Raw genomic sequence first — 27,390 nt, 5'->3', positions numbered from 1 at the left:
AATATCTTTTCAATTTTTTAGGATTGAGCAAAAAATAACTCTGCAACCTAAAATTAAGCACCTTAATTTATGGTTAACCTATGTTGTACTTATTAAAAAACACAACTTACCAACGTACATGGGAAATAACAGCTTCTTAATGTGTCATTAAAGTGCACATCTGTGGACTTTTAAAAAGCTCATGATTGCTATGCCTCCCACATTTAAACTTGTACTTCAGTTCCAGGGGAAATATGATGGTAATGATACCCAGGCACTTTCTGTTGAGAAGGGATCCTGCCTGGATTTATTGTATGCCTTTATGATACATTCATAACTGAATGCTGCTGAGTAGGTTAAAATTAGAGTGAATTTATAACAATGGTTTTCAATGTTTAATCTTTTTCAAGCAAATGACCTGGCTGTCCTTGATATGGGTCAAGTTGACTATTTAAGGTCACAGAAATATGTCCACTTATGTACATAACACATGATTTAGGATGTAGACAAAATAATTTACTGTTCTCAGATGTGTCTTATTAGAGGAATTCATTCATTCAACAAATATTCTTTGGTTTAACAGGTGCCATGTATTGTATTAGAGACTAGATAGACTACTCCAAGTAACAAGATAAAATACCTATGCTCCCATATATTCCATAGTGTACAGAGAGATATTTTCACGAGTACATCATTAAAACATGGACAAAAGACCTAATGGAAACATATAGACTGCTTCACGGGAATCCCAAACAACATGGGACAAAATTTGTCTTGTTGTCGGTCAGCATGAATTTTCTGAGGAAGGAACATTTGACTCGTATTTTGAAAGAATAGTAGAAGTTGATGAATCAGACCAAAGGGGATTCACAGTTGTGATATTATGATTTATAATAGAAAACATATATTTAGTATTCACCCCATTTCGGATACAGAACTTGTAAAATCCTTGGACTTTGCTAAGTGCTGAAAGCCTTGAGGTTTCTTTCCTTATGTTAATGAGATAACAGTGGACTGAAGATGGGGCCTATTGCCTGAGGAACCAACCATGGAGAGGTGGAGAGGAGGGGGCTGGAGATTGAATGGATCCTATCTATGTAGTAAAGCCTCCATGGAGGGGGGCGGGGACTGCATTCAGAGAGCTTCTGTGTTGTGGAGCACGTGGAGATGTGGGGAAAGTGGTGAGCCTGGAGAGGGCATGGAAACTCCATACTCTCTCCTTATACTTTGGCCTGTGCATCTTCCATCTGACTGTTCCTGAGCTATAAAAGTTAAATCTAATAAGTAAAATGTTTCTCTGAGTTCTGTGAGATGCTTTAACAAGTTAATCAAACCCAAAGAAGGAGTGATGGGAATCTCTGACTTGTTGCTAGGCAGTCAGAAGTATAGGTAACAAACGGCTTGGGACTGGTGTCTGAAGTGAAGGGTGCAGGAGAAGTCTTGTGGAAGCGGATGCCATCTCTGGTAGAGAGTGTCAGGATTGAGTTGAATTCTAGGTCACCCAGGTGGACACCGAAATTGCTTGTTGGAGTTTGGAACCGCCCCCCTACCCCCCACCACACACACACACACACAGATATTGGATCCAGGAAAGAAAAAGAACAGTCTATCTAGGTCAAGACTCTAATATGCCCACAGGAACAGAGGCTTGTAAGAACATGGTGGACTTGGGAATCATAAAATAAATATGACTGAAGCATAAGAGGCCTAGAGAGGAATGATAGTCATCAGGTCTCAGAAAGTCACCAGGGACCATATTATTTGGTCTTTTGGATTTTATGCTCTACCCATGACAAGAAAGGTGTGACACCGCAAAGAAATAGCTTTGTGAATGCCTGTCCTCTGGGGGAAAGGGGGAAGTTAACACTACGGTCTGAAATTAGTAAGGCCTTTTTGTTGTAGTTGTTTTCTAGTATGTTTTTAAGTAATAGAGTCCTTAAGGATTTTGAGTGGGGATTCATTTGAAAATGCTAAGAGCCAAACACTAATTCTTGTAATATTCTTTTAATTTCTTAGAAATATTGCCCAGGCTTGATGATATTCCCCATATTTGCTCAGCTTCTCTCATTAGTTTTATTGGGAGTATTAATCATTTCATAGACAAAGAAAACAGTACTATCCTCAGAAGTCTGCTGTCTTCATGCCCTAATCATGCAAAGAGGGAAGGAGCAGTGGAGGTCGGGGGACACTCTTCAGAGTGGGCAACTTTCTCAGGGATTCGCTTGCCTCAAGTCAATCTTTACAAAGCCCCCTATTTATCTAAGTGTTTTCATAGACTTAGAGAGGTTGCTGCTTTACAATTTAAAAATTATGTATTTCATATGTTTGTTATTTATTAATTTTAAGATTTCTGTAATTATGTTAAATTTCATTGTACATCAATGAAGATGAGTTGAATAGAACTCCATAGTTTTATTTTGCTATATATTTAGGACAACTGAAATTTTTAAAGAGTTTTATAACCTCTATAATGTTGCTTTTAATCAGGATTAAATATTCTATTATTATACATTTTATTTTTTTTAATCTAGAAACTCAGTTTCCACCTACAAAGCAGTCAAATCTAAAATCTAATCTATTGGAACTAGAATATAAAACAATATATAATCTATAAAGATTGTTGATAAAAATGTAAAATTCTGTATTTTGCAAATTTTGCTCTTAAAGAGATAGGAGCAAAATTATGTCTGTATTTTTCCTTCCCTATTGTCCCTGTCCTCCATTCCCAACACGCATCACATCTGAAGTCAGAAGTTAACTTAAATTATAATATGCTAGATTTGTGTGATAAAAAAATACTGACAAAATTATTTTGATCTGTTTCCTTACAGAGAGCCACATCTTAGAAGATGTCAACAAATGTATCATAGCCCTGAGAGACCAGGATGCTGATAATTTAGACCGAGCTGCCGGTGCTATCAGAGGACGGGCAGCAAGAGTGGCTCACATTGTCACAGGTGAAATGGACAGTTACGAGCCAGGCGCTTACACTGAAGGTGTGATGAGAAACGTTAACTTCCTTACAAGTACTGGTAAGTCCCAGCCACCATGATTAGCTGTACTGGTCCTGATATTTGAATCTATGCAGTTACCAATTATTCATACCCATGAATAGAAGCCTCAGCCTGTGTTGGTTGCTTTGAAATAGATTGCTCTACTATCTCATAGGCGCTTGCATCCTGTGGTTTTATGATTTGAAAATTATTTCGGAGAAGTAAATATATTTACTGGGGAAAGGAGCAGGCCATAACCACTTATGAATGTTTGTTAATGCCAGAGCTGTTAGGAGATATATTTAAGCCAGATGTGATATGTTTATAATCGTTCTCAAACCCTCTTGGCTGCACATTGGTACCCCGGGTTTTTGTTTACATTACTCAAACAGAGCAAGCTTGTCCTAGGCTTCCAGAGAAATGCTCTCTATCTTCACTTTTTTCTTTCACATAATCTTCTTTGATTAGTTAAAAAAAAATGGAATCAGGATTTTGTTTGGGTTGCAGCACTCATTTTTTTGAATCACTCAGCAAAATGGCATTCTTAGCTTTAGCACCACGATTAACATTTCTCCAAGAAGCTTACAGAAGCATTTGAAGTAATATAGATTCAGAAGGATATAATTGGAATGAAGGCAATTAACTATTTTTGTAAGTCATCATGGCAGAAATTTCTCCTGTGAAAACTCCTCCTGATTGGTAAAGTCTCCATGTTGAATTTTTCTTATTAATTACCTCTTAACTCTAGGGTAATGTTGTACCCATGATTCCTATAACATTTGAGATTTCATACTTAAACTAGAGGCCTGGTGCACGAATTCATGGATGGGTGGGGTCCCTGGCAGGCAATTGGGGCCATCGGGGCCGCGGGAGGTTGGCCAGCCAGGGGGAGGGGCCACGGGAGGTTGGCTGGCCACAGTAGGTTGACTGTGGGAGTGCACTTACCACCAGGGGGCAGCTCCTGCATTGAGTGTCTTCCCCCTGGTGGTCAGTGCACGTCATAGTGACCAGTCGACCAGTCATTTGGTCGTTCAGTTGTTCGGTCGCTTAGGCTTTTATAAATATAGATCATCAGTCCTACTTAGAGAATTGTTCTTTATGACATGCAAAGGGCATATTACATTTGAAAACTATGTACATTGTGTAGTAAAAGGGATGGGAGGGATGAGGATGGGTAATTTTGGAGGGGGTGGGGGCTGGGAGGAAGACGCACCTTGAAATGAATGAGCTAGGAGAAACATATCAAGAGTTTAATAACCTTCTTTGGGATTAGTTCTGAAGAGGTTTACCACCAGGTAAGCTTAGCAAGGTTTGTAGAGAACTGATTAGTGTTAGTCTTTTCCTTGCATGTTGATGCAGAAAATTATTGATGATTCTTGGCACATAATTTTCTGATTATCTTTTAAAAATATTTATAAAATAATAAAACACTAAAGATATGCTAAGGAAAGATGAAGGATATGCATCTGAAACACTTCATGTTATATATCTATACCAACTCCACACAAGGCACTGGTGTTGCAAATACAGCACATGGTAGTTGCTTTAGCAATGAGGTATTTACTTGCTTAAAGAGATGATTGTGTAATGGAAGTTCAGCATCGCTTCTGTAAACTAAATTTAACTGATTCTTTCTTGTTGGTCAAAATCAAGTATAGAATTACCTGATTTTTCTCCCTTCTGAGAATGAAATTATATGTTAAAAAAAAAATGGTTGTATCAGGGGTTCTCTTTTCAGCCAAGTGAAAATTTCTTGCAGGGAGTTGAGTCAGGAAGGTCTACCAGGATTTTACCTATATCTTGCCTCTGTCACAGTTTGTAATCTTATTAGTAACATCTTGTGAACACACTCTTACAGTCACAATGTCTGTAGGAGGTACCAAGTGTATAGTTTTATTCTCCATAGGATTGAGTCTATATCTGCCACATGCAAAGAAGTGGAAACAAAATCCTAAAGTGTCCAGAATGTGAAGTGTGCTGTGAGAACACTCTCTTCAATTCTTATGATCTGAAATCAGAAAATTATTTATACATTTAATTACAAGCTTGTCAATATCGCTATGGTTTAAAATGACCTTACAAAATAACTAACCAATATGGCCACATTATCATTCAATCAGAAGAGAGAGAAGTATTGTTCCCTCTGATTACTTGCATGTAACTTCAATTAAAATTTCCCTGGTAGATTTTGTCCTATTTCAGGAATATCATAAATATAAAATAATCCTGGGTTAATTTGTGTAAGTCACATCTTATTGTTAATATAGAAATGTAACTTTTATGACTTTGCAGTTTTTATTTTAGTTTTCAGATGATTTTTGGCTTATCTTTGAAGAAAACTTCTATTTTGTTTTATATGTCTGAATTCAACTGTTCTCCAAAAAGCTTTCCTTGAAATTTATCAAAAGCACACCTCACTAAAGGGAATTCTGAGCAATAAAGTAGATGAAAATGCTAATTAGATCAGTTTGATCTTAAACAAAGCCGCAATAGGTGAGCGTTTTTCTCTCCCATAGAGATATTGTCTAGAAAACATGATTACAACTATTCTATTCTCCACAATTAAGTAACAGAAGATGTTCATCTTTGTTCAAACCTGCTTAACACTTGGACTTATTATTTATAAATAGGCATTAAATTAAGTAATTAAAATTTCATCTTTTATGTTTTGAAGCCTTAGCCATTCACATTTTAGCAACTGAATGGTCTGTATGTGTGGACTATTTTTCTTATTCTCTTATCCAATTTTCAGGTCTTAATGTTTTGTCTTACCCTGCTCCCTGAAAATAACTTAATAAGGAGCTATTGTGAACTGGCTTAACTACTGAGACCTCCTTATCTTTGCAAAATTTGTCTGAAAGTACTGTCATCAATGGTGAAAACTGAGCCTTACTTATCTAAACCACCAGGAATATTTTTGGAATATTGCACCTTAGATTTTAATCAGACTTTGTGGCTCATTAGCACGTTTTCAAAATGTGATAATCTTCTAAGAGTTTTCTCAGCATTAGGAAGCAGAGTTGCCGTGTTACATTTCAGGAATTTTTATTGTTCATAAATCATAGCAGTTTGTTTTAAGTGAAATGTAGGCAACATCTGGAATGCTGCATTTCATTCAGACAGAAGCATAATATTGTAAACTCCATGTGAAATTCTCTATTCCACCTCATTCTTTGCTGATACTAAGCTCTTCCACCTGTTAGGAATTCCTGATAGGAGAGAGATAATATATTGACTTTTTTGTTAAATAACAAACCTTCTTGATTGCAGCATGAAGGCTTAGATGCTGCATTTTTTCCTTCCCCCAGAAACTGTATTCTGGGCTAAAACCAACTTCTTTTTAAATATATATATTCATTGATTTCAGAGAGGAAGGGAGAGGGAAAGAGAGACAGAAACATCAATGATGAGAGAGGATTATTGATTGGCTGCCTCCTACACATCTCCTCCTGGGGATCAAGCCCGCAACCCAGGCATGTGCCCTTGCCAGATTCGAACTCATGACCCTTCAGTCTACAGGCTGATGCTCTATCCACTGAGCCAAACCAGCTAGGGTTAGAAGCTATATTCTTAACATCAATTTCAGGTTTTGTCTCATTAGGTTGGAGAAAAACCTAAACCAATAGTGGACTCACATAGTATTTTTTGTGAGTGATTTATAGACTATCAAATTCAGAAATTAGTAGGCACAAAAGCATCTGTTGCAAACCTTCAAACCCCGGCTGGTTTCAATGTCAGCCAGGCTTGTGGACCAAAACAGAACACGCACATAAATGAACCTGACCAAGACATCCTGGTTGCATCCACCATTGGCAGCTGGTAGTAGTGGCAAATAAAAGGTCATTCATCAAGTGCTCATTTAGGCCCATCTGGAAAGTATATACCCAGAATCCTCTTCCTATTAGGTAGAGAAGAGTCATATCATTGAATTTTTTTTTTAAAGGCAAATGAGACTGTTGAAAAGAATTTAGAGCCAACACATTTTTTTAAAATGTTGTTGTAAAATTTTCCTGCAACCAGTTTAAACAACAGATAATAGAACTTTAAGATGAATTTCATTTAAAAAATAATTTTTAAAACTGTAATAGTCAATAATTCCAATCAATTCTCTTTCACTTATTATTTTTGTCATACAAATATTCTGAATTTATAGCCTGAGGAAAGCATATCACTTTCTGTTGCATCTCTATTCTGTAACCTTAAATGGCTATAGGATAAGCCACGCAGGCTTTACGGTAATTCTAGCAGTCTTTGCTCTCTACAGTCCAGCAGAGGTTGAAAATGAGTGGTTCACATACTAGATATGATTCAGTATGACTCAAATAATTTTTATGTATCTAGTTTTGTCCAGCATAATTCCATGTTTTGTCATAAGAATTAAATTTACACACTCGCATGTTAAAATCCAGAGCAGTGGCGTATTGTAACAAATGGGAAGGTCTGGCAACACTAGGGCAGAGTTCACTGTGGAACTGGCTGGAGCTTAGTGATGTCTTCCTTTTTGTTGAGCCTGGGCCATAGCTTTCTTCCACTCCCTCTCGGTAGATGCCCAGGCTGCTTCGCTCATTTAATTACCTGCCTGAACTTGGAAGGCATTTCAGTTCACCTAAACATGCATTTCTAACTTTTGCCCTAGGCAGTGGTTCTCAACCTTCCTAATGCCGTGACCCTTTAATACAGTTCCTCATGTTGTGGTGACCCCCAACCATGAAATTATTTTCATTGCTACTTCATAACTGTAATTTTGCTACTGTTATGAATCATAATGTAAATATCCGATATGCAGGATGTATTTTCATTGTTCGCGGCCCACAGGTTGAGAACCGCTGCTAGAGTGAGCCAAAGGCACCTTCTACTCCACCCAAGTTGATGCTTTCACAGTCTCATGGACATGCCAAGGTCATTTCTGAATTGTTCATGCTTTACCTATCATTTTGAATATCCTTACCCCTTATTTCTCACATCAAATTTTAACCATCTTTTAGGAAACAACCTATATCCATGTCCTCTAGAACCCCTTCTTTACTCCCTCTGGCAGTAGTGGATTCTTTCTAGTCTCATGCACTATATAGATTTTTAAAGGACTTGCCAATTAGTTACATCATTCCAGGCAATGGCAGTTGAACTCTTTAGATATACTTATATGGAAGAGACCTTTCTTTCAAACTATAATATAACTTATAGGAGAAAAGGAAATGTATTATTTCTTTTCCTGTATCTCCCAGAGCCCACCATAGTGTCTTGCATGTGCTAGATTAAAACAAAAGAAAACAACTCTGGAATCAAACCCATGTGCCTAGGCTCATTCTATTTCAATAGTGAAATGTATTTTCTTCTCCACTGCCCCACTAAGATTATAATTATTCTCCAATACTCTCTCAAATGCCACCTCCTTTGTAAAGGAGCTTCTGATTCCCTTTCAGTTAGAATTAATTGCTCCTTTACCTGTGTTACCATAGATGAGCTGGTCCTGTAGTTAATGCAGCATTCACTTTGCCTTTTATCATAATCAGCCATTTACATACCAGTTTCCTCCATTAGACTGTAATGTCCTTAAAGGCACACACCACATGTTATTTATGTTTACATTTACCAGTAGCATTTTGTACATGGTAGAGGTGTCCAAGTCCTTCTCCCAACTTAAAAGTTACTGCAAGGTTATACTGTGACACATTCTAATACAGTTAAGCAAGAGAACACGTTATCATTCCAGTTCAGGAAAAAACAAAAAGCAAAACTCAAAAGCAGCTCCCTGTTTCAAAGCCTGGGGCAGAGAGAAGATCAGCGGAGCCATTCATTACTGTCCAGAGTTATAGTAGCCCCTTCCAGAAAACTTGGGGTCAGATTCTTAAAACGTTCTTTAGCAAGCTTTTGAACAAGAGATCATGACTTCTGTGTATTTAGTTACTTACAAGAACCATCCTTGAACTTCAGCTGGTGACAGATCCCACTGAACCTAATATCACTAATGCTTCCAGCAAATCCTTGCCAGGATAGCAGCTGTGCCTTCAAATTTGGACCTTCGTTGGCAGACTCCCCTGACCTGGTAGTAGGCTGAAACAGGCCTCTGAATTACATGCGTTCTTACTTTTGGGGTCAGGTCTAATCTGACACTCTTTATCACCATCAGAAAGTGTGATCAAGACACTTCTGTCTATAGATCACTAGGCTAGCCTGGATAGCCAAGTGACTTCATGTTGGTGATGTGGCAAAAAAAAAGTTAAATAACAACTCAGCCTCTTGAAACAAGAATATGACCCCTTGGTCTCAGAAGTGCTTCTGTTGCCACAGCAATTCGGGACCTTGAACTAACATTGTGAGCTAAATAAAGCAGCTGTTAGAGCTTCTGAGAGGAAAACCCAATTTCTGTCCAAAGGAAACTGGATTTGAAAAGGACCCAAATCTAGTTAGGAGGTCTGAGGAAACATCTTTATCTTGCCATTTTAAGTAATTAGAAATATATACCTGTCAGGAAAAAAATGCTATAAAAATATGATTAAGGACAGGGCAGATAAGTTGGCATGGGCTGAAAGGGATCATTGGAAGAGGAAGTGAAGCTATGGACCTTCTCTGTGGATATTCACAGTGCAAAGATGTTCTAGAGGTCTTGTATCTTCTGTAAGTCTAGAACTCCTGTGACCAGCCTCTGATGCATGTTCTCCAGCCAAAGAAGACATTATCTGGAAAGAGATATGGATCATACCTTCCTTTCTGAGTCTATTGACACATACTTTCTGTAAAAAAACTAATTTAGATCTATTTTATGGGCCTTTATGTAGGGATAAGTAGGAAAAAAATAACTTAAGATATAAATGGATTAGACATTAAATTCCAGTTTTAGCTCTGGGTTGCAAACAACAGAATCTAACTATGGCCAAAGTAAGGCGAAAAGATGAGCAAATAGCCCTGACCAGTTAGCTCGGTTAGTGTCATCCGGATATGCCAAGGCTGTGGGTTCAATTTCTTGTCAGGGCACATATAAGAAGCAACCAATAAATACATAAATAAGTGGAGTAATGAATAAATGTCTCTTTCTCTCTTTCTTCCTTCCTCTCTCTAAAATCAATCAATAAACATTTTTTAAAAAGAAAAAGTGAACAAATAAACAAAAGCAAGAAGGCTGGAGAATGAGAAAGCAGACTGCAAAGGAGGCTGCATGTAGCACCCATTACTTATCCTAAAGAATAGCTGTTTGAGCTGCCATTCCAGCCCTTTCTGAACATTTAGTACCATTATTGGCACCATGACATTATGACACTGGACCCCACAAATGGTACATTTATTCACCACCACATTCCATATACTTTGACCACTGGAATAAATCCTAAACTAATCCCTGTTTTTGCCTCACTTGCTCTGAATTCATTTCTTGGGCAGAAGCATCCTATCAGCAGAGTTTAAATTATGTTCCCACACCTTGACTGTCAGTATGGTGGGGTTGGGGTATGGTGGCCAGTACTGGGCCTTTGAGTGTCTATGGAGACAGCACTCTGTCTCATAATAAGACTCTCAGATTCTCAGACTCCTGCCATAAGAAGGGGCTTTGGAGTCTGTGAGCAGAGGGAGGTGGGGTGGTGAGGAGCAGGAGAGGAGGAGCATCAACAAGTAAGAAGAGAGGGGAAGTTGAAGACTGATTTTACAAACTTGGTCGTTCATCCTCTATGTCGGGAGAGTGACAACTCCCCCCCACCAACCCCATATAACCCAACCAGGAGCACTGCCTTTCAGCAGCTTGTTGCCAAACTGAATTCTTTCTCTGATGGTCATGCTTTATTCCTTGTAGAGTTATTAAATGAGGTATTATGATACCAGGAATGAGGTATTATGATACCATTCTAAATCTAGGGATGTTTTAGGGAAGATATGCCTTAATGGAATATATGATGTAATTGTTATTATTTTACCCAGATAGTGGCAAGATAGTAATGCACAAGTCTTGTAAAAAAGTGGGGAAAAATATATCACTTAGTGGTTTCTTCTTTTTATTTTCTTTCTTCAATAACAATGAAAAAAATTATCAGGTCTTATTATTCAAATGTATAATATTAAATCCAAAGGATAGGGATTTTGACTTCATTTATCTGGAGGTTTACTAGTAGACATTCTTTGTAATAGCACAGACTACTACCTTTTAAAAATCTTAGTATCTTCATTTCCATTGGAAAACATAAGTGGCTATTCAAGACTAGAGGGGTCAGAGGTTCTGAGGTCTTAAGCAGTTTTACATCCTTCCCAGCCATCCTGAATGCAATGGCATCAATGTTTCAACAGCCTCAATAACCCTCTAACACACATCCATACTCCACAGCACAGTTATTCAGAACCTCTGAGCTAGGCTGTTATCAACTGAGTAATCCAACAAGTAAGTCTTTTAATAATAGCATTACTGTAAAATATTTTTAATTTAAATTCTTTATTGTTTAAAGTACTGCATATGTCTCCTTTTTCCCCCATTGATCTCTTACCAGCCGCTCTCACCCCCAGCACATGCACTCACTCCTCTACTGTCTGTGTCCATTGGTTATGCTTATATGCATGCATATAAGTCCTTTGGTTGATCTCTTATCCTCCCCATTCCCACCCTCCCCCGCTTCCCTCTGAGGTCTGACAGTCTATCTGATGCTTCTATATCTCTGGATCTATTTTTGTTCATCAGTTTATGCTGTTCATTATATTCCACAAATGAGTGAGATCATGTGATATTTATCTTTCTCTGACTGGCTTATTTCGCTTAGCATAATGTTCTCTAGATCCCCCCATGCTATTGCGAATGGTAAGAGTTCTTTCTTTTTCACAGCAGCATAGTATTCCATTGTGTAGATGTACCACAGCTTTTTAATCCACTCATCTGCTGATAGGGCCTTAGGCTGTTTCCAAATCTTAGCTATGGTGAATTGTGCTGCTACTCTATCTTGAAAGTCAGATTTATTAAACTAATGAAATAACCCCCTTCAGTTGTTACAAGTATCTATTTCATGTATTAATAGCCCTCAGTTGTAAAGACCTTTAATTTTACTTTTTTAGAGATCTTTGTAGATGGCCTGGAAAGTCTGGTTATATATGTATTGATGTGAGCTGGTAAAACTTTTATATACTCATCTGTAAAACTAAATTTGAAGTTGAGGTCCCTGAGTCTAGAAAATAAACTGGGGTGGTGCCTCTCTCAGATTTTTCTTTCTCCTGCCTTTGGAGAGAGCATAAAGCATGTGAGGTTGAATGTATAGATCAGATTTCATTTCCTCTGGTGTTAACTGGTACAGACAGCAGAGCCTAATTGACAACAGTTTTAGACATTTCATCTCCAGACTCTACTTCCAAACTGCCTGCCCTGTCCATTTTGATGGGATTTCTCAAATGTAGTTCTGGTGGGTGGAGGGGATCACAATGGGTGTGATGATCATGCCAAGTTTCTAAGATAAGAATAGGTGTAGTAAGTGAAGAAATAAGCATTTCTCAGGTGAATAGTACCTATTGCTGTTGTCCCAATAAAGCAATGTTGAATTTACACTATCAGACTTTGTGGATATGGAAGCAAATTCTGAAAGAACATGTCATCATAAAGAGAACAACAAATTAGTAGGCCAACATTTTATTTATTTATTTATTTATCTATTTATTTATATTGATTTCATAGAGAAAGGGAGAAGGAGAGAAAGATAGAAACATCAATGATGAGAGAGAATCATTGATCAGCCGCCTCCTGCATGCCCCACACTGGGAATCAAGACTGCAACCCAGGCATGTGCCATGACCGAGAATCGAACCACGACCTTCTGGCTCATAGATCGACACTCAACCACTGAGCCCCACCAGCCAGGCAGTAGGCCAACATTTTCTTTTTCTTTTTTATTTATTTATTTATTTATTTATTTATTTATTTATATTTTATTGATTTTTTACAGAGAAGAAGGGAGAGGGATAGAGAGTTAGAAACATCAGAAACATCGATCAGCTGCCTCCTGCATACCCCCTACTGGGGATGTACCTGCAACCAAGTTACTAGTACACGCCCTTGACTGGAATCGAACCCGGGACCCTTCAGTCCTCAGGCCGACATTCTATCCACTGAGCCAAACTGGTCAGGGTGAGATTGTTTCTTTTGAACACTAATATCCATTATATAATTTAAAGTGTAGTATTACATGCTTATCAAATGTTTATTTCAGTTTTGAGTTTCAGAGTTCTTTAGAACCAGATTCTCATGAATAATAGTTATTTTAAAGCAATAAGTAGGAGGCACTATACTTTCTAATGTAACTTTTATTTATTATATTAAACCAAAAGGTTCCATTGTTGGTTTAATCAGTATCCTGGGGATGTCCCCGCAACCAAGGTACATGCCCTTGACCAGAATCGAACCTGGGACCCTTCAGTCCGTAGGCTGACGCTCTTTCCACTGAGCCAAACCGGTTAGGGCTGAAGTCAATAAGTTCTTTATCATGGTTGGATGCATTAAAGATTATTTAACCTCTTGGAGAAAACTATAAACTTGGAAAATTTATAAATAATGTAGATATCTCAAGATCTTAAATAAAAGGAGATTATTTAATGGAAGGAGGGAAGAATATTTTGAATGATGGCCATACTTGGGAGAACAATGCTACAGACAGAGCAAGTGGAATAAAGAAATAGTTATAAATAGTGATCTGGTGTCCAGTTTAACAGGTTCAGTGAGAATAGAGGTCATTCAAGAAAAGCCGGAGAGCCCTGGTCGGGTGGCTTGCTGGTCGGAGCATCATTCTGTGCACCAAAAGGCTGCAGGTTCCATTGCCAGTCAGGACATCGTGGGTTGTAGGTTTGATCCCCAGTTAGGGCACATATGGCAAGCAACATCTATCTCTCACATAGATGTCTCTCTCTCTCTCTCTCTCTCTCTCTCTCTCTCTCTCTCTCTTCCTCTCTCTCAAAAATATAGCCTTGGGTGAGGATTTAAAAAAGAAAAAAAGAAAAACCTGACATTTTAAGCAATTGGAAAGTCTTTCCCACCATGTGCCCATACTTATTTCTGTTGACATATATTTTCATTTCACATATTGCATTTTCTAGCTCATGGTAATTTACAATTTCTTCTTTCATCAATAACAAAAGAAAGTATTACTGTTTAACAATACCACACAGAACCTCGGAATAATTTTCTTCTGAAATGTATTAGTAACCCAGTAGAATCTTAGAAAATGTCATATATTATGGTGATCATCCACCATTTAATTTTACTGTCTGCCAAAATCTGTAGCAGTTAAAGTTAAGTGAACAATTTATATTATAAAATTTCTCTGCTGATATAGAGATTTTTTAAAAGGTGTCATTTATTATAAACACTGTTGGCAGTATTTCTTTAAGATTCCAGATATTCTAAAGTTTATATTAATTGTAGGGGATAGTTACTTAAGAAAGGTTATGCACATTCCTTTACCACTTGTCTCAAAATTTTACTATAACTAAAAAAGGAATTAGAACATTGATTGGTAAAAAACCAAATTATTTTTGAGGGAAGAAGCAGTAAGTTAAAATGCTGTACTCCATTTACCATCTCTTCTACTTATTCTTCCTTCTACCAACTACTGTATTTGAATAGTTGTTGTTTCTTTATTATTAGTGTCCATTAATGTAATCATTCTATGTTCACAATTACAATAAAATAATTTTGAGTCCAGGGACTAACAACATGTTTTTTTTCTTTTTTATTTATTTAAAAAGTTAATAAGAAGGCAGATATACCTACCCCATTGTAGTTTAACATCCTTTTAAAAGAACACTAAAAGGACACAAAGGGGAATAATAAACCCATATTGGCAAATGTATAGGTGTAGGTTCATAAAAAAATAATAAAGATAATCCAGATATGGCCACAGGAAATGCAGATCAAAGAGAGCAGCAAATGCCTCAACCTAGAATAGGCACAAGCAGAGGCCATCGAGGAAGTGAGGGTTCCACCTGCCTGATGTTAACTTATCAGCAGGCAACACTGGATTCTAGAAACCTATGAAGCAATAGCTTCACATTCAGTGACTATGGGATACCTTAGTCATCCAAATGTGTGGCCAAATGAAAACCTTTGTGTGTGCATAAGAACTCAGGACATTATAGTTGCACAAGCTCTTTTAGAGAAATGACTGAGGAAGTGAGGGTTCCACCTGCCTGATGTTAACTTATCAGCAGGCAACACTGGATTCTAGAAACCTATGAAGCAATAGCTTCACATTCAGTGACTATGGGATACCTTAGTCATCCAAATGTGTGGCCAAATGAAAACCTTTGTGTGTGCATAAGAGCTCAGGGCATTATAGTTGCACAAGCTCTTTTAGAGAAATGACAATATACTCAAAGCAAGAAAGGAAAACAACAAAATCATAAGGCATGGAAAACTGATATAGTAAATCTAACTCAAGAATGTAATGAATACAATGACAAGATGACAAATCATAGTAGGTGGAGAAAATGATTGATCCAAATTAGAGCCAAAAGTCTAATTTGGATTAAGAAAAAACAATTTCTAAAAGGAGCCTGGATATGTTCAGACAAACAGAATCATTCAATTAGTCACATAATAAAGAGAGTGATTCCCTGTCCTCTCTAAAAGGTACTGGTATACATGTCCCATCCAGCAGGCTTAGAATATCATGAATGTAAGTACATAATCTTAAATCTTTAAAAATGTCTGATCGTATTCTTACCACCTTATGCTTAATTACTTATATTTGTTTATTATCTATGTTTGTCATGTCTTCTGTGGTTGTTAAGAAACCAGATTTCGCCCTAGCCAGTTTGGCTCAGTGGATAGAGTGCTGGCCTGTGGACTGAAGGGTCCTGGGTTCGATTCTGATCAAGGGCACGTGCCCGGGCTGCCGGCTCCATCCTCAGTAGGGGGCATGCAGGAGGCAGCCAATCAATGATTCTCTCTCATCATTGATGTTTCTATCTCTCTCTCCCTTCTCCCTTCCTCTCTAAAATCAATAAAAATATATATTTTTAAAAAAGAAACCAGATTTCATCTCACAGGGTAAGCATTATTTATTATGCCTATTATGAATACATAGCTGTATAGTTTATGTATGTATAAATTACATATACACACAGATACATATGTTTATATCCAAAAATAATTATATTTTATACCATTAGTATAGTTATATATGTATAATAACACATGCTATATTATATGTAAAATCATCAATTTGATTTTTTGTGAGTTTAGTGGTTATTTGATAAAATAGAATTATCTTACAGCATGTCTGGGGCACATCTATGCTTATCTCCATGGTTGTATGAAGGCTAGTAATATATAATGCATTGTAGACTCTAAAGTTTGAAATAACCCAGGACCAGCTTGTCTACGTTGTTTAAGGATATGTAGACTGATGGCTTATGCCTGTTTAACTGGTTACCATACTTGGCTTTGGCTATCTGACCAGTGGGGCATAAAAGCCCCCTGAAATGTTTGGCCTGAACTCTCCTAAACCAGTTTCTGGTATAATATGTCTTAATGGCCCATAACCCCGAGATGAAGTGCATCCTGGGTGAGTAAGAGAAGGCTGTGGAGCACATCTCCCAGGCTCTTCTGCTGTCTTGCTCATTCTTTGCCCTGCTTTGCTTCATTTGTTATCTTCAATAAGTTTTATGTGAGTACATTCTATAGAATTTTACTAACCTTTTTAATTATCCATCCTTGTGTAATCATTGCAGATACCAAGACAATCACACATGCACGCACTCACGCACACCCACTGGCACGTCTACCTTACTCATATAGAATAAGGCAAGTGGTTACATATGTTTTGTTTTTAAGTGCCCCCCCCCTTTTTTTCTTGAAGGTCCTCAGTAAGCTTTCATAATTGGACATTATGCCCCCAGAATTGCTGGTTCAGGTTTTTTTTTCTTCTCAGAGGTCTTTCCAAGCTCTGTAACCTCAGTGGCTAAACTTTCATTCTCTTTGCAATAACTTACACAGTACATTTCAGTAATGAGTGGGCAAACCTTTCTTATCAGTACTGACTCAGCCTTTTATGGCCTGTTTCCTCCAATAGTGTAATCTGTTCACTAAATTATCATTTCATTACCCAGCCTTCTTACAAACCCAGAACGATAACAAAGCTTATCCTGTCTATATTAGTTATCTATTCCTATGTAACAAATGACTCTGGAATTTGGCAAATTAAGACAACACACATTGATTGTCTCATGGTTTCTGAGAGTGAGAAATCTGGGAGCAGTGTAGCTGGGTGCCTCCGGCTCAGGGTCTCACATGAGGGTGCAGTCAAGCTGTGGCCAGGGGTGCGCTCAGCCCAGGCCCAACCGGGATCTGGGATCTGCTTCCAAGCTCATTCATATGGTTATTGGCAAGAGGCTCCAGTTTCTTGCTACATGGGTCTATCCATATGCTGCCTGAGTTTTCTCACAATAAGACACCTGGCTTTCCTCAGAGCGAGCAATCCCAACAAAGGAGAGGGTGAGAGAGAAAGAGAGAGCCTAGGATAGAAAATAATATTTTTGTACAACATAATTTCTGAAATGGTATGCCATCATTTTTTGCTATATTCATTTTGTTATAAGGGAGTTGCTAATTTCTATAGGTTACTACATTACTTAAAAACAGGGTATGAGTATCAGGAGGTAAGGTCATTGGGCCATTTTATAGACTATGTACCATAACTTCTAAACATCTTATGTTCTGGATATGCTCAGTCTGTTTCCATGTCCCTAAATAGGAGAAATATATATATATATATATCCATTTCAGAGAAGAAGGGAAAGGGAGAGAGAGAGAGAGAGAGAGAGAGAGAGAGACCAATGATGAGAGAGAATCATTGATTGACTGCCTCCTGCCCACCTCTGACTGGGGATTGAGCCCGCAACCCGGGCATGTGCCCTGACCCGGAATTGAACCATGTCCTCCTAGTTCATAGGTTGATGCTCAACTGCTGAGCCACACCTGCTGGGCAATACATTTTATTTTTCAGTTGCAGTTTGTGTTCAGTATTATTTCGTATTAGTTTCAGGTGTACAGTATAGTTCATGACAGTGATTAGACAATCACATTCTTTACAAAGTGTCTCCCCCACCCTTCGATATCCCCAGTACCCACTGGGCACCATACATAGTTTTTACAATATTATTGACCATATGATCCTATGCTGTACTTTACATCCCTGTGACTATTTTTAACTGCTAATTTGTTCTTCTCAATCCCTTTACCTTTTCACCCAATCTGCTAACCTCCCTCCTCTCTCTCAACCATCAATCTGTTCTCTGTATCTGTGAGTCTGTTTCAATTTTGTTTGTTTGTTCATTTTGTTCTTTAGATTCCACATATAAGTGAAATCATATGGTATTTGTATTTCTCTGTCTGACATTTCACTTAGCATAATACCCTTGAGGTCCATATGAAAGGTGGAAATTAAACTGAAACTCGTGGTTTTCCTCTGAGTAGGATGCAAAGGTGGCTTCCTTCCCGGGTCCTTGTCCAGGTGGATTCGAAGACTGAAGCCACAGACAAAATGTGGTAGAGGAAAAGGTGGGCATTTAATGGGAAACAAGCACAGACTCCCACATGGGGAGGGGGAGAGACCCACTAAGTCCCTCTTTCCTAAGGTTTATAAAGGTCGGTTCTTTGTGTCCTGATATCCCATCTGATTGGTCACTATAGCAGCTTCAAAGCTCAAACCCACATGGGGCCCCCCTATGTTCCTCCCCCTCCTGTGGTAGAATTCTCTATTCCCCGTGAAACTCTGTTTTCCTCCTTCTCCCTTTTCTTTTTCTACTCCCTGTGGCTGGCCCCTTATCTTCTGTGAATGGGTGTCTTCCTCTCCCTTTAGGCTGTGGCGCCTTTAGTTCTTTGTGAATGTATGCCTTTGGCAGCTCCCAGCCCCCCAGCTTTGCAGTCCTCCCCCATGGACCCCTTTCACATACATGCAGCCATAAATGATAAGGTATCATTCTTTTTTTGTGGTCGAGTAATATTTCATTATGTATATGTACCACAGCCTTTTTATCCAGTCATCTATTGATGGGCACTTGGCTTGCTTCCATATCTTGGCTATTGTAAATAATGCTGCAGTGAATGTAGGGGTGCATATATTTTTGAATTAATGTTTTGATTTTATTCATATATATACCCAGAAGTGGAATTGCTGGGGCATAAGGCAGTTCCAATTTTAATTTTTCAAGGAACCTCCATATTGTTTTCCACAGTGGCCGCACCAATATGCATCCCCACCAACAGTGCATGTGGGTTCCCTTTTCTTCACATCCTCACCAACATTTGTTGTTTGTTGATTTATTGATGATAGCCATTCTTACAGGTGTGGTTTTAATTAGCATTTCTCTGGTGATTAGTGACATTGAGCTTTTTTTTTTTTCATTTTAAACTATATATTTTCATGTGCTTATCTCTCTCAACTTCTCCCTGCTTTCTGGTCTAATATCTAAATTATAAATATAGAAAGGGCATGGCCAGTGTGGCTCTGTGGTTGATCATTGACCTATGAACCAGGAGATCACAGTTTAATTCCCAGTCAGGACATATGCCTAGGTGACAGGCTCAATCCCCAGTGTGGGGTGTGCAAGAGGCAGCCCATCAGTGATTCTCTCTCATCATTGATGTTTCTCTCTCTCTTTCCCTCTCCCTTCCTCTCTGAAATAAATAAAAATATATTTTAAAAAATATAGAAAGGGATCTAGCATGCAGTAGACACTCAATAAATATATAATATAGATGAATAAATAATATATTGCACAGCTCATTTGAGGCCTTATTAAATATAATTGATTGACAGAACTGAACAATATGAAAAAAGGAATCCTCTCCATGATGAATTCATGCTAGTTGGTTTTATTGTCTTAGAGACTTTTGGGGACAAGTTCAAAATGTTATTTTAAAATATCACTTTATGAGCCATACTTAGGTGGAAAAGTATTGAACAGAGAATTTTAAAATCCAAAGTTTATTACTTAGGTTTGCTATAGTACAATTATGAAAGTCTCTTAATCTATATGGGCCCCATTTCCTAAACTGTTATAAAAGGGGTGAACTAGATCTCCAGTGTTCCTAGGCACATCATTTAACTTATCTTATTTTAAATCTAAATGTGATTTGTCTACATCCAGTTTTACTATACGTGATTGCAAATTTTCAATATCCTAAATACATTTTAATCCTGATAAACTTTTATTTCCAAAATTGCTTTCACTCCCAGAGATGTATTTTTTAAATTTATGTTTATTGTTGAAAATATTACAGATGTCCCCTTTTTTAAAATTCCCATTGGCCCCCTCCCCTCACCTACTCCTATCTACCCCCAGGCCTTCATCACACTGTTGTCTGTTTTTGTGGGTTATGCATATATGCATACAAGTTCGTTTGTTAATCTCTACCCACCTTCCCACCCCTTCCTTCCCTCTGAGATTTGTCAGTCTTTTCCATGCTTCTATGTCTCTGGATCTATTTTGTTCATTAGTTTATTTTGTTTATTAGATTCTACATATGCATGAGATCATGTAATACTTGTCATTCTCTGATTGGCTTATTTCACTGAGCATAATACCCTCCAGGTCCCTCCATGTTGTCTCAAAGGGTAAGGAATCCTTTTTTACTGCTGCATAGTGTTCCATGGTATACATGTATCACAGCTTTTTTATCCACTCATCTACTGATGAGCACCTTGGCTGTTTCTAGATCTTAACTATTATAAATTGCACTGTTATGAATATAGGGGTGCATATATTCTTTCTGATTGGTGTTTTGGGTTTCTTAGGAAATATTCCTAGAAGTGGAATTACTAGGTCAAAAGTCAGTTCCATATTTAATTTTTTGAGGAAACTTCATACTGTTTTACACAGGGCCTGCACCAGTCTGCATTCCCACCAGCAGTGTACTGGGGTTTCCTTTTCTCTACATCCTGGCCCATACTTGTCATTTGTTGATTTGTTGATGGTAGCTATTCTGACAGGTGTGAGGTAATACCTCTTTGTTGTTTTAATTTGCATCTCTCTGATGATTAGTGACTTTGAGTACTTTTTCATATGTGTCTTGGCCAACTGAATGTCCACTTTGGAGAAGTGTTGTCTATTTAGGTCCTTTGCCCATTTTTAAATTGAATTGTTTATTTTTTCAATTTTGCTTTTTATGGTATAATTTTATCAATTTGTATCTTTTTCCACACTAAATTTATTTTGACGAGAAAAGCATTTTTAAAATTCTAATTATAAGCAGCACATGATATAGCAAAAGATTTTTGTTTAATCTTTGGCAGCTAGCTTAATTCTAGTTTTGAAACCTATTGCTATTACATATGCTGAAGGAATACAGTGATAATGACAAACTGCATTTTATACCAAAAGAAAAACAGTGAAAGTCTAAATCATCTGATCCATTGCAGTGAAGGAACTTATTTAAAGACTTTTTTTCTACTTTTCAGAAATAGTAACTCTCTTAGAGAATTAAAAAGGGATCAAGAATACTTAATTAATGTGCAGTCACTTTAATGGCAGTTTAATAATTTTAAATGTGGAGAGCAAATTTCAGAACATCTCCATATAAAACTCAGTTTTTTAACAATAAAAGTCACACAACACTCAAAGCAAAGGTATTTGGAGGGACTCTATAGCTTACAAATGATCAGATTAGCTTTCAATAACTTTGTGTGTCTCTGTGATCCTTCCTGGCAATACTAATTGGAACAAACCCGTGATTTCTAACATTTTGTGAAAGATGCTTGTTATCACACACATTTCTTCTGATCCACCAAAGGCTGTAAGCTCTGACTAAAAAAATGTACACCTGCTGCAATGCTAGGATGCCATTTATAACTCGATTAGGGGAAGAAACTGATGAGAAGAAGATTATAAAGTTAAATGACAAAAAATAAGGACCCTCATCTCAAGAAGAATGGTTAGTTTATAAAACGTACTTCAGAGACAGCCTGGGGAGCTTTCCTCTGTCCTAGGAAAGTGCATAGAGTAAAAACAAATTCAAGGCAGTCTGATTTGGGATTTATTTCATATTTTAAAATCATACTTTCTGCTACTTTTGTTATTTGGACGTCATATTCAGATACTCCACTGGATATTATTTACTTATGAGCAATATCCATTTCCCACAGAAAGTGGGGAAGACTGCACTTCAAACTGTAGTTCCTTCTGCATCAAAAACGCAAGGGCGGGGCGATGGAAGAACTTCGCTCCTAGCTTTCCCTCTACACAGTCAGGAGCAAGAAACCTCGGTTTTCAATGTACAGATATTGAAGGACTTAAAGCCATGTGATAAAAGGCTTGAAAAATTGACCAAGAGTTGTGTGTGTGTGTGTGTGTGTGTGTGTGTGTGTGTGTGTGTGTGTGTTTAAATAAAAGAAATATTTTTACATATAGGTATAGGGTTTTGGAAGTCTTCAAAAATGTTGAACCTACAGGAAGATGATAATGCTAATTAATGACAGTAAAATGACAGCACAATGGCATGTCATGAGATCACAGTTAGGGAATCACTTTAACAAACCTGTATTGAGCCACATTGATGCACAAGCACTATACCTACCAAGTACCGAATGAAGAAAAAATAAATAAGATAAAACTTCTCATCTCTAGAAGCATAAATGTGTTGGATTATAAATTGGATTATAATGCAACATGAAAGAGAGGTGTATATAATACCTTTTTCCTGATGCTGCTGTCTGGGGATGATTAGATCCAGAAATCAAGATACCCAAATAATGAAAAGATGATAAAACTACGCTGGAGATAAACCTTTGAGAAGCCAAGTATTCTGTAGTTATTATGTAGTTCTAGAGACCTTTATTCTCTGATAGTCACAGATAAAGGAGCCTAATTTGGATATTACCAGCTACTTCTTATGCATCGTTATGGAATGTGAGGTTAATCAGTTCATAATTTCTGTCATTAACCAATCCTATTCCACTCATCCCATCTTTAGTCATAAAAAATAGACTTTAATCTCTGAAAATAAATGAAACTCTTTCTCTTTTGTTTCTTCTTTAAAACCTCTTATCTATCAACATTTATCTACAAAGAGACTGTAAAACTCCCAGGTTTTTGGTATATAAGTACCTGGAGATAATTTTATCTCTTCTGCTGATTTAGGGCCAGAATATAATGAAGAATTAAGCTTCATTTAGTTTGGGTTTTTTTTCCCAGTGAAAACTAATTTGATATTTAGTTACCAAGAGTATGAGTACAGCATTAAGGTAAATGCTGAAAAGTAGAGCATGATTCAAGTCTTCCAGTTGTTGAACTATGGTTGAAGAAATATTAAACAGCAAGATTATTTTATGATACAAATCAAGAATACATTAAGGGAAAAAATGAACAATACAAAAAGGGAATAGGTTAGAGAATAATTAAAGAAGTATAAGTTTTGTATGTCATAAAAGATCACATAGAGAAGGTAGGGACAAAAATATGAGGCTGAACATTATTTAAATTAAAGAGACAAGTACATTCTTGCCAGAAAAAAATTTCAAAATAATTGTATTACATTACAGTATAATTAGAGAAAATTAAAATTATACGGAACATAATTTAATCATCATTTGATTGAGAAGTTTCTTCAAGTTCTTATAATGTTTCAAGATTATTCTTAGAGTATTGTGCCCTTAGGGAAAAGTGAATAGAAAAATGCATAGATTTCCATGATAAGATAGAGAATTTGTGCTGCAAAATAAGTTATAGGATAGGTAGTAGCACCAGTCCCACTTAAGAGGGGTGACTGAACCTCTCCCTACTTCTCCCACTGATGACAACTCCAACTTAAAGCAAATCTTGGAGGAACTATGAAAAGTAAATAATAGCGAACTGAAGAAGAAATGAGAATTTGAAGAATTTTCTCATAAAATAATAAGCTTCCTGTATTCCCCCTCCCCTCATTTTTTTTCTTCTCCCATATTTCCTAGCTTAGATCTTGGACAATCTGAGTCTTGGAAATCGGCACCAGGCAAATGTGTGTGTGCGGGTGTGTGTGTGTGTGTGTGTGTGTGTGTGTGTGAGAGAGAGAGAGAGAGAGAGAGAGAGAGAGATGGGGGCAGGGCAATGGATGTAATGGTGAACTCTCTCAGTCCTGTGTGAGGCAGCTTCACCCCTGAGGTGATGGCAGCAGTGTCTCTGAAAATGGGACACGAGTAAAGAGCAAACTCAAGTTACTAATATCTGAATGAAAGGGGTTACCACTACAGAACCACAGGTGTTAAAAGGATTGCAATCAAATACTACAAACAACTGCACACAAATTTGATGGGCTAGATGAAATGGACCAATTCATCAAAAGATGCAAACATTTAAATGTCATTGTACAGATAATAAGTGTTGCAAATGATGTGAAGAATTGGGACTCTTCATACACCACTGGTGGGAATGTAAAATGGTAAATCTCTTTTGGAAATTAGCCTGGAAGTTTTACAATGGTTAAGCATATGATTCACCATACGATCCTGCAATTCCATTCCTAAGTATGTGTACCCAAGAGAAATGAAAGCATATGTACACACAGAAACTTGGACATGAATGCTCACAGCAGCACTATTTATAATAGTTCTGTGGACACAACCCAGATGTTCATCAGTTGATGAAGTAAAATGTTGCATGCAATGGAATATAATTCAGCAGTAAAGAAAATGAAGTACTGCTATCTGGTACAACATGATGAATCTTGAAAATATGCTAAGTGAAAGAAGCTAGTCATATGCTGTGTATTGTATGATCCTCTTAGTATTAAATGTTATTTCATATTAGATGATAGACAATTATACAGACACAAAGTAGATTAGTGGTTGCCTAGGGAGAATGGGGGGTTTGGAGGGGTGAATAAGAGGTGCAGGATTTCTTTTGGGTTAATAAAAATATTTTAAAATTGACTGCAGTGATGGATGCATACCTCTGAGACGATACCAAAAACCCTCAGTGAAAGACACTCTTAAGAGAATAAAATTACAAAACATTGACCAGGGAAGAATTTTTGCATATCATATAAGCTACCAAAAATAGTTCTATCTAGAATATATAAGGAAGTCTAAAACTCAAAAATGGGAAAAGATGTTCTACTCTCCTCTTTCTGCGTATAATACTGGCGGTTAGTGCACCAGGGCTGGAGGGAAATAGCATTCATAAAGGGTTTACTGTACATCAAAGGGCTTAGGTGATTTACATTCGCCATCATATTTGATCAAATAACAGCCCTATGAGCATGATATTGTTTTCATTTTAAAGATAAAAAATCTAAGACATGGGTTTAATAATTTTCCCAGTGTGACTCAATAATATGGTGGATTCATGAAACACTGGCTCCCCACCACAAAGTGGGCAAGCTACCTAAACTGATTAAAAAACACAATGTTCAAATGAGAGTTTCTTACATGCTGGATATTAAATAATGGACTTACATTACTTGTTATACTTTGTACACATTTGCTTTAGCATGGATTCCAGGTCTATTTGATGATAAACTCCACATCAGAATTAAATCTGTTCAGGGCCTCTTCATACCTGGCCTGACTGATTATTGATTGTTCATTAAAAAGAATATTAGCTGTAAATATCTGAGGCTGACCTCCTGGTAATTCCATGTTGGGAATGATTTTTGGAGATTTGCTGATCCTTTGAATTACAGCACAACAATGTTGGGAATACGTTTCCTGTTTCAGTGGTTTTCATTCAACAAATATTTACTGAGCACCTACTATGTGTCTAGCACTATGCTGGGTGCTGAGATGCCATTTAGAACCAAGTACACATCCTTAAAGATGTCACAGTCACATTAGAGAAGAGAGATAATCAACTTGCAATGTTTCTACAGACTGATGGCTATCTAAGTCTCCATGGAATAATATCTAGAATGGCTTCCCAGAGCACCAGAAATATGAAGCTAAATTCAGAGTCACAAACTGTGACCAGGTGAGGAGTATGGAGCAGGAGGGATTTTTCAATGATCTACTTACTCTGAAATACAAGCTTCCAACTCAATTACCTATAAATATATGATTGCAAGTTTTAAAACTCAGACGATCTAGCCTCAAACTCAAGTTCAAAGAATTTTTGTAATTCATATTTTCAAATGCCTTTGGACATATTTTTGATACCTCAAGGTGGTTTAGAACAGTGTTTTATGACACAGAAGCAAGCGGAACTTGCTCTCTTTTGAGTGTTGTTTCAGAAGCCAGCACCACTTTCTTTTAAGGTACTAACTACCAAGGTACTTTCTTTATGATGTTTATAACTTTTTAAGAATGTCATAGACACTCCCATATGGATGACTAGATTATTATTTTTCCTCATTATTCACATTTTTAGGGCTTTTTTTCTTTTTATTCCTTTTTCCCCCTTTTCTCAGATGAATAGCAAACCAAAACAAAAAGCTTCCTGAAATATTCCTTTAAAGCCAGTTTTCATCTCCAGAGACTTACTTTCAATGATCCTGTTCCCCATTACAAAGCTATCTCAGGGCTGACTCATCGCCAGTTCCTCCTCCCTGACTCCTTCTTGTTTTCTGTACCCCCAAAATCCAGAAGGAAACAAAGTGAAACAAATAGGCTATCTTACTTTTGCTTGGTTGCTCCGCTAGCAGGATGAGTGGGCAGACTGTGACCCGCTGTCTGTCCTAATTTATGTGAATAACTTCACTTCCATGTGGTGTTTTTTTTCTGGTTGGCAAGAAAACGCATCACACTAGTTCATTTCCCTGCAGTTCTCCCTCAGGCAAAAGCTGCAACTTGACTCTCTTGGTATTAAAAAGACAAAAACAAGACAACAATATTTTATTTCTGTGCATACCCACAGATGTCTGCTTCACAGTGAGCTGTGCAATCAACTGGCTAAAGAAGACTTGCAAATACAGTATTTAAAAATATATATATATATTTGCACTGTGAATTTGCCATTGTACCTGTTTTTGTTTTATAATAGAAATGAATCTGATACTAGAGAAATGACATTGAGAAAGTGCCAAATAATATATATCATAAGCCTTAAAACAGATGTTTTTCCCAACCATTAAAAATACTTTTTTTGAGGAATTTTTAATGATATTAGGAAATCTTCACAGTATATTATTGAGGGGTATAAAGCAGAATAGAAAATAGAGGAACATATACAGTAATTTTTAAGGCTACAACTGGGCATTTTTGTTTTTTAAAAATCTTTATTATTGAAAGTATTACACATGTCCCTTTTTTTCTTCCATTGACCCCTTGTTGCCCACCTTCCCACCCCACCCCACCCCAGGCCTCCACCCCCTCCTTCCCTCTGAGATTGCATAGCCTTTCCATGTTTCTATGTCTCTGGATCTATTTTGCTCATCAGTTTATTTTGTTCTTTAGATCCACATATGAGTGAGATCAAGTGATGATTATCTTTCTCTGACTGGCTAATTTCACTTAACATAATACTCTCCAGGTCACTCCCTGCTGTCTCAAAGGGTAAG

At 37.3% G+C, this 27,390-nt stretch overlaps 1 protein-coding gene across 1 annotated transcript in view; it reads left to right on the top strand.

Annotated features, from left to right (window-relative positions):
- The window catches only part of CTNNA3 (catenin (cadherin-associated protein), alpha 3), a 1,348,181-nt gene that overhangs the window by 993,657 nt on the left and 327,134 nt on the right, over window positions 1–27,390 (top strand). The window contains exon 12 of the mRNA XM_005876777.2: window positions 2,811–3,011. Coding sequence (XP_005876839.1) covers window positions 2,811–3,011 — 201 coding nt within the window. The remainder of the gene's footprint in view (window positions 1–2,810; window positions 3,012–27,390) is intronic.

Source organism: Myotis brandtii, unplaced genomic scaffold (assembly GCF_000412655.1).
Source record: "Myotis brandtii unplaced genomic scaffold, ASM41265v1 scaffold499, whole genome shotgun sequence".
Taxonomy (NCBI): domain Eukaryota; kingdom Metazoa; phylum Chordata; class Mammalia; order Chiroptera; family Vespertilionidae; genus Myotis; species Myotis brandtii.
This window is presented reverse-complemented; position numbering and strand designations above follow the sequence as displayed.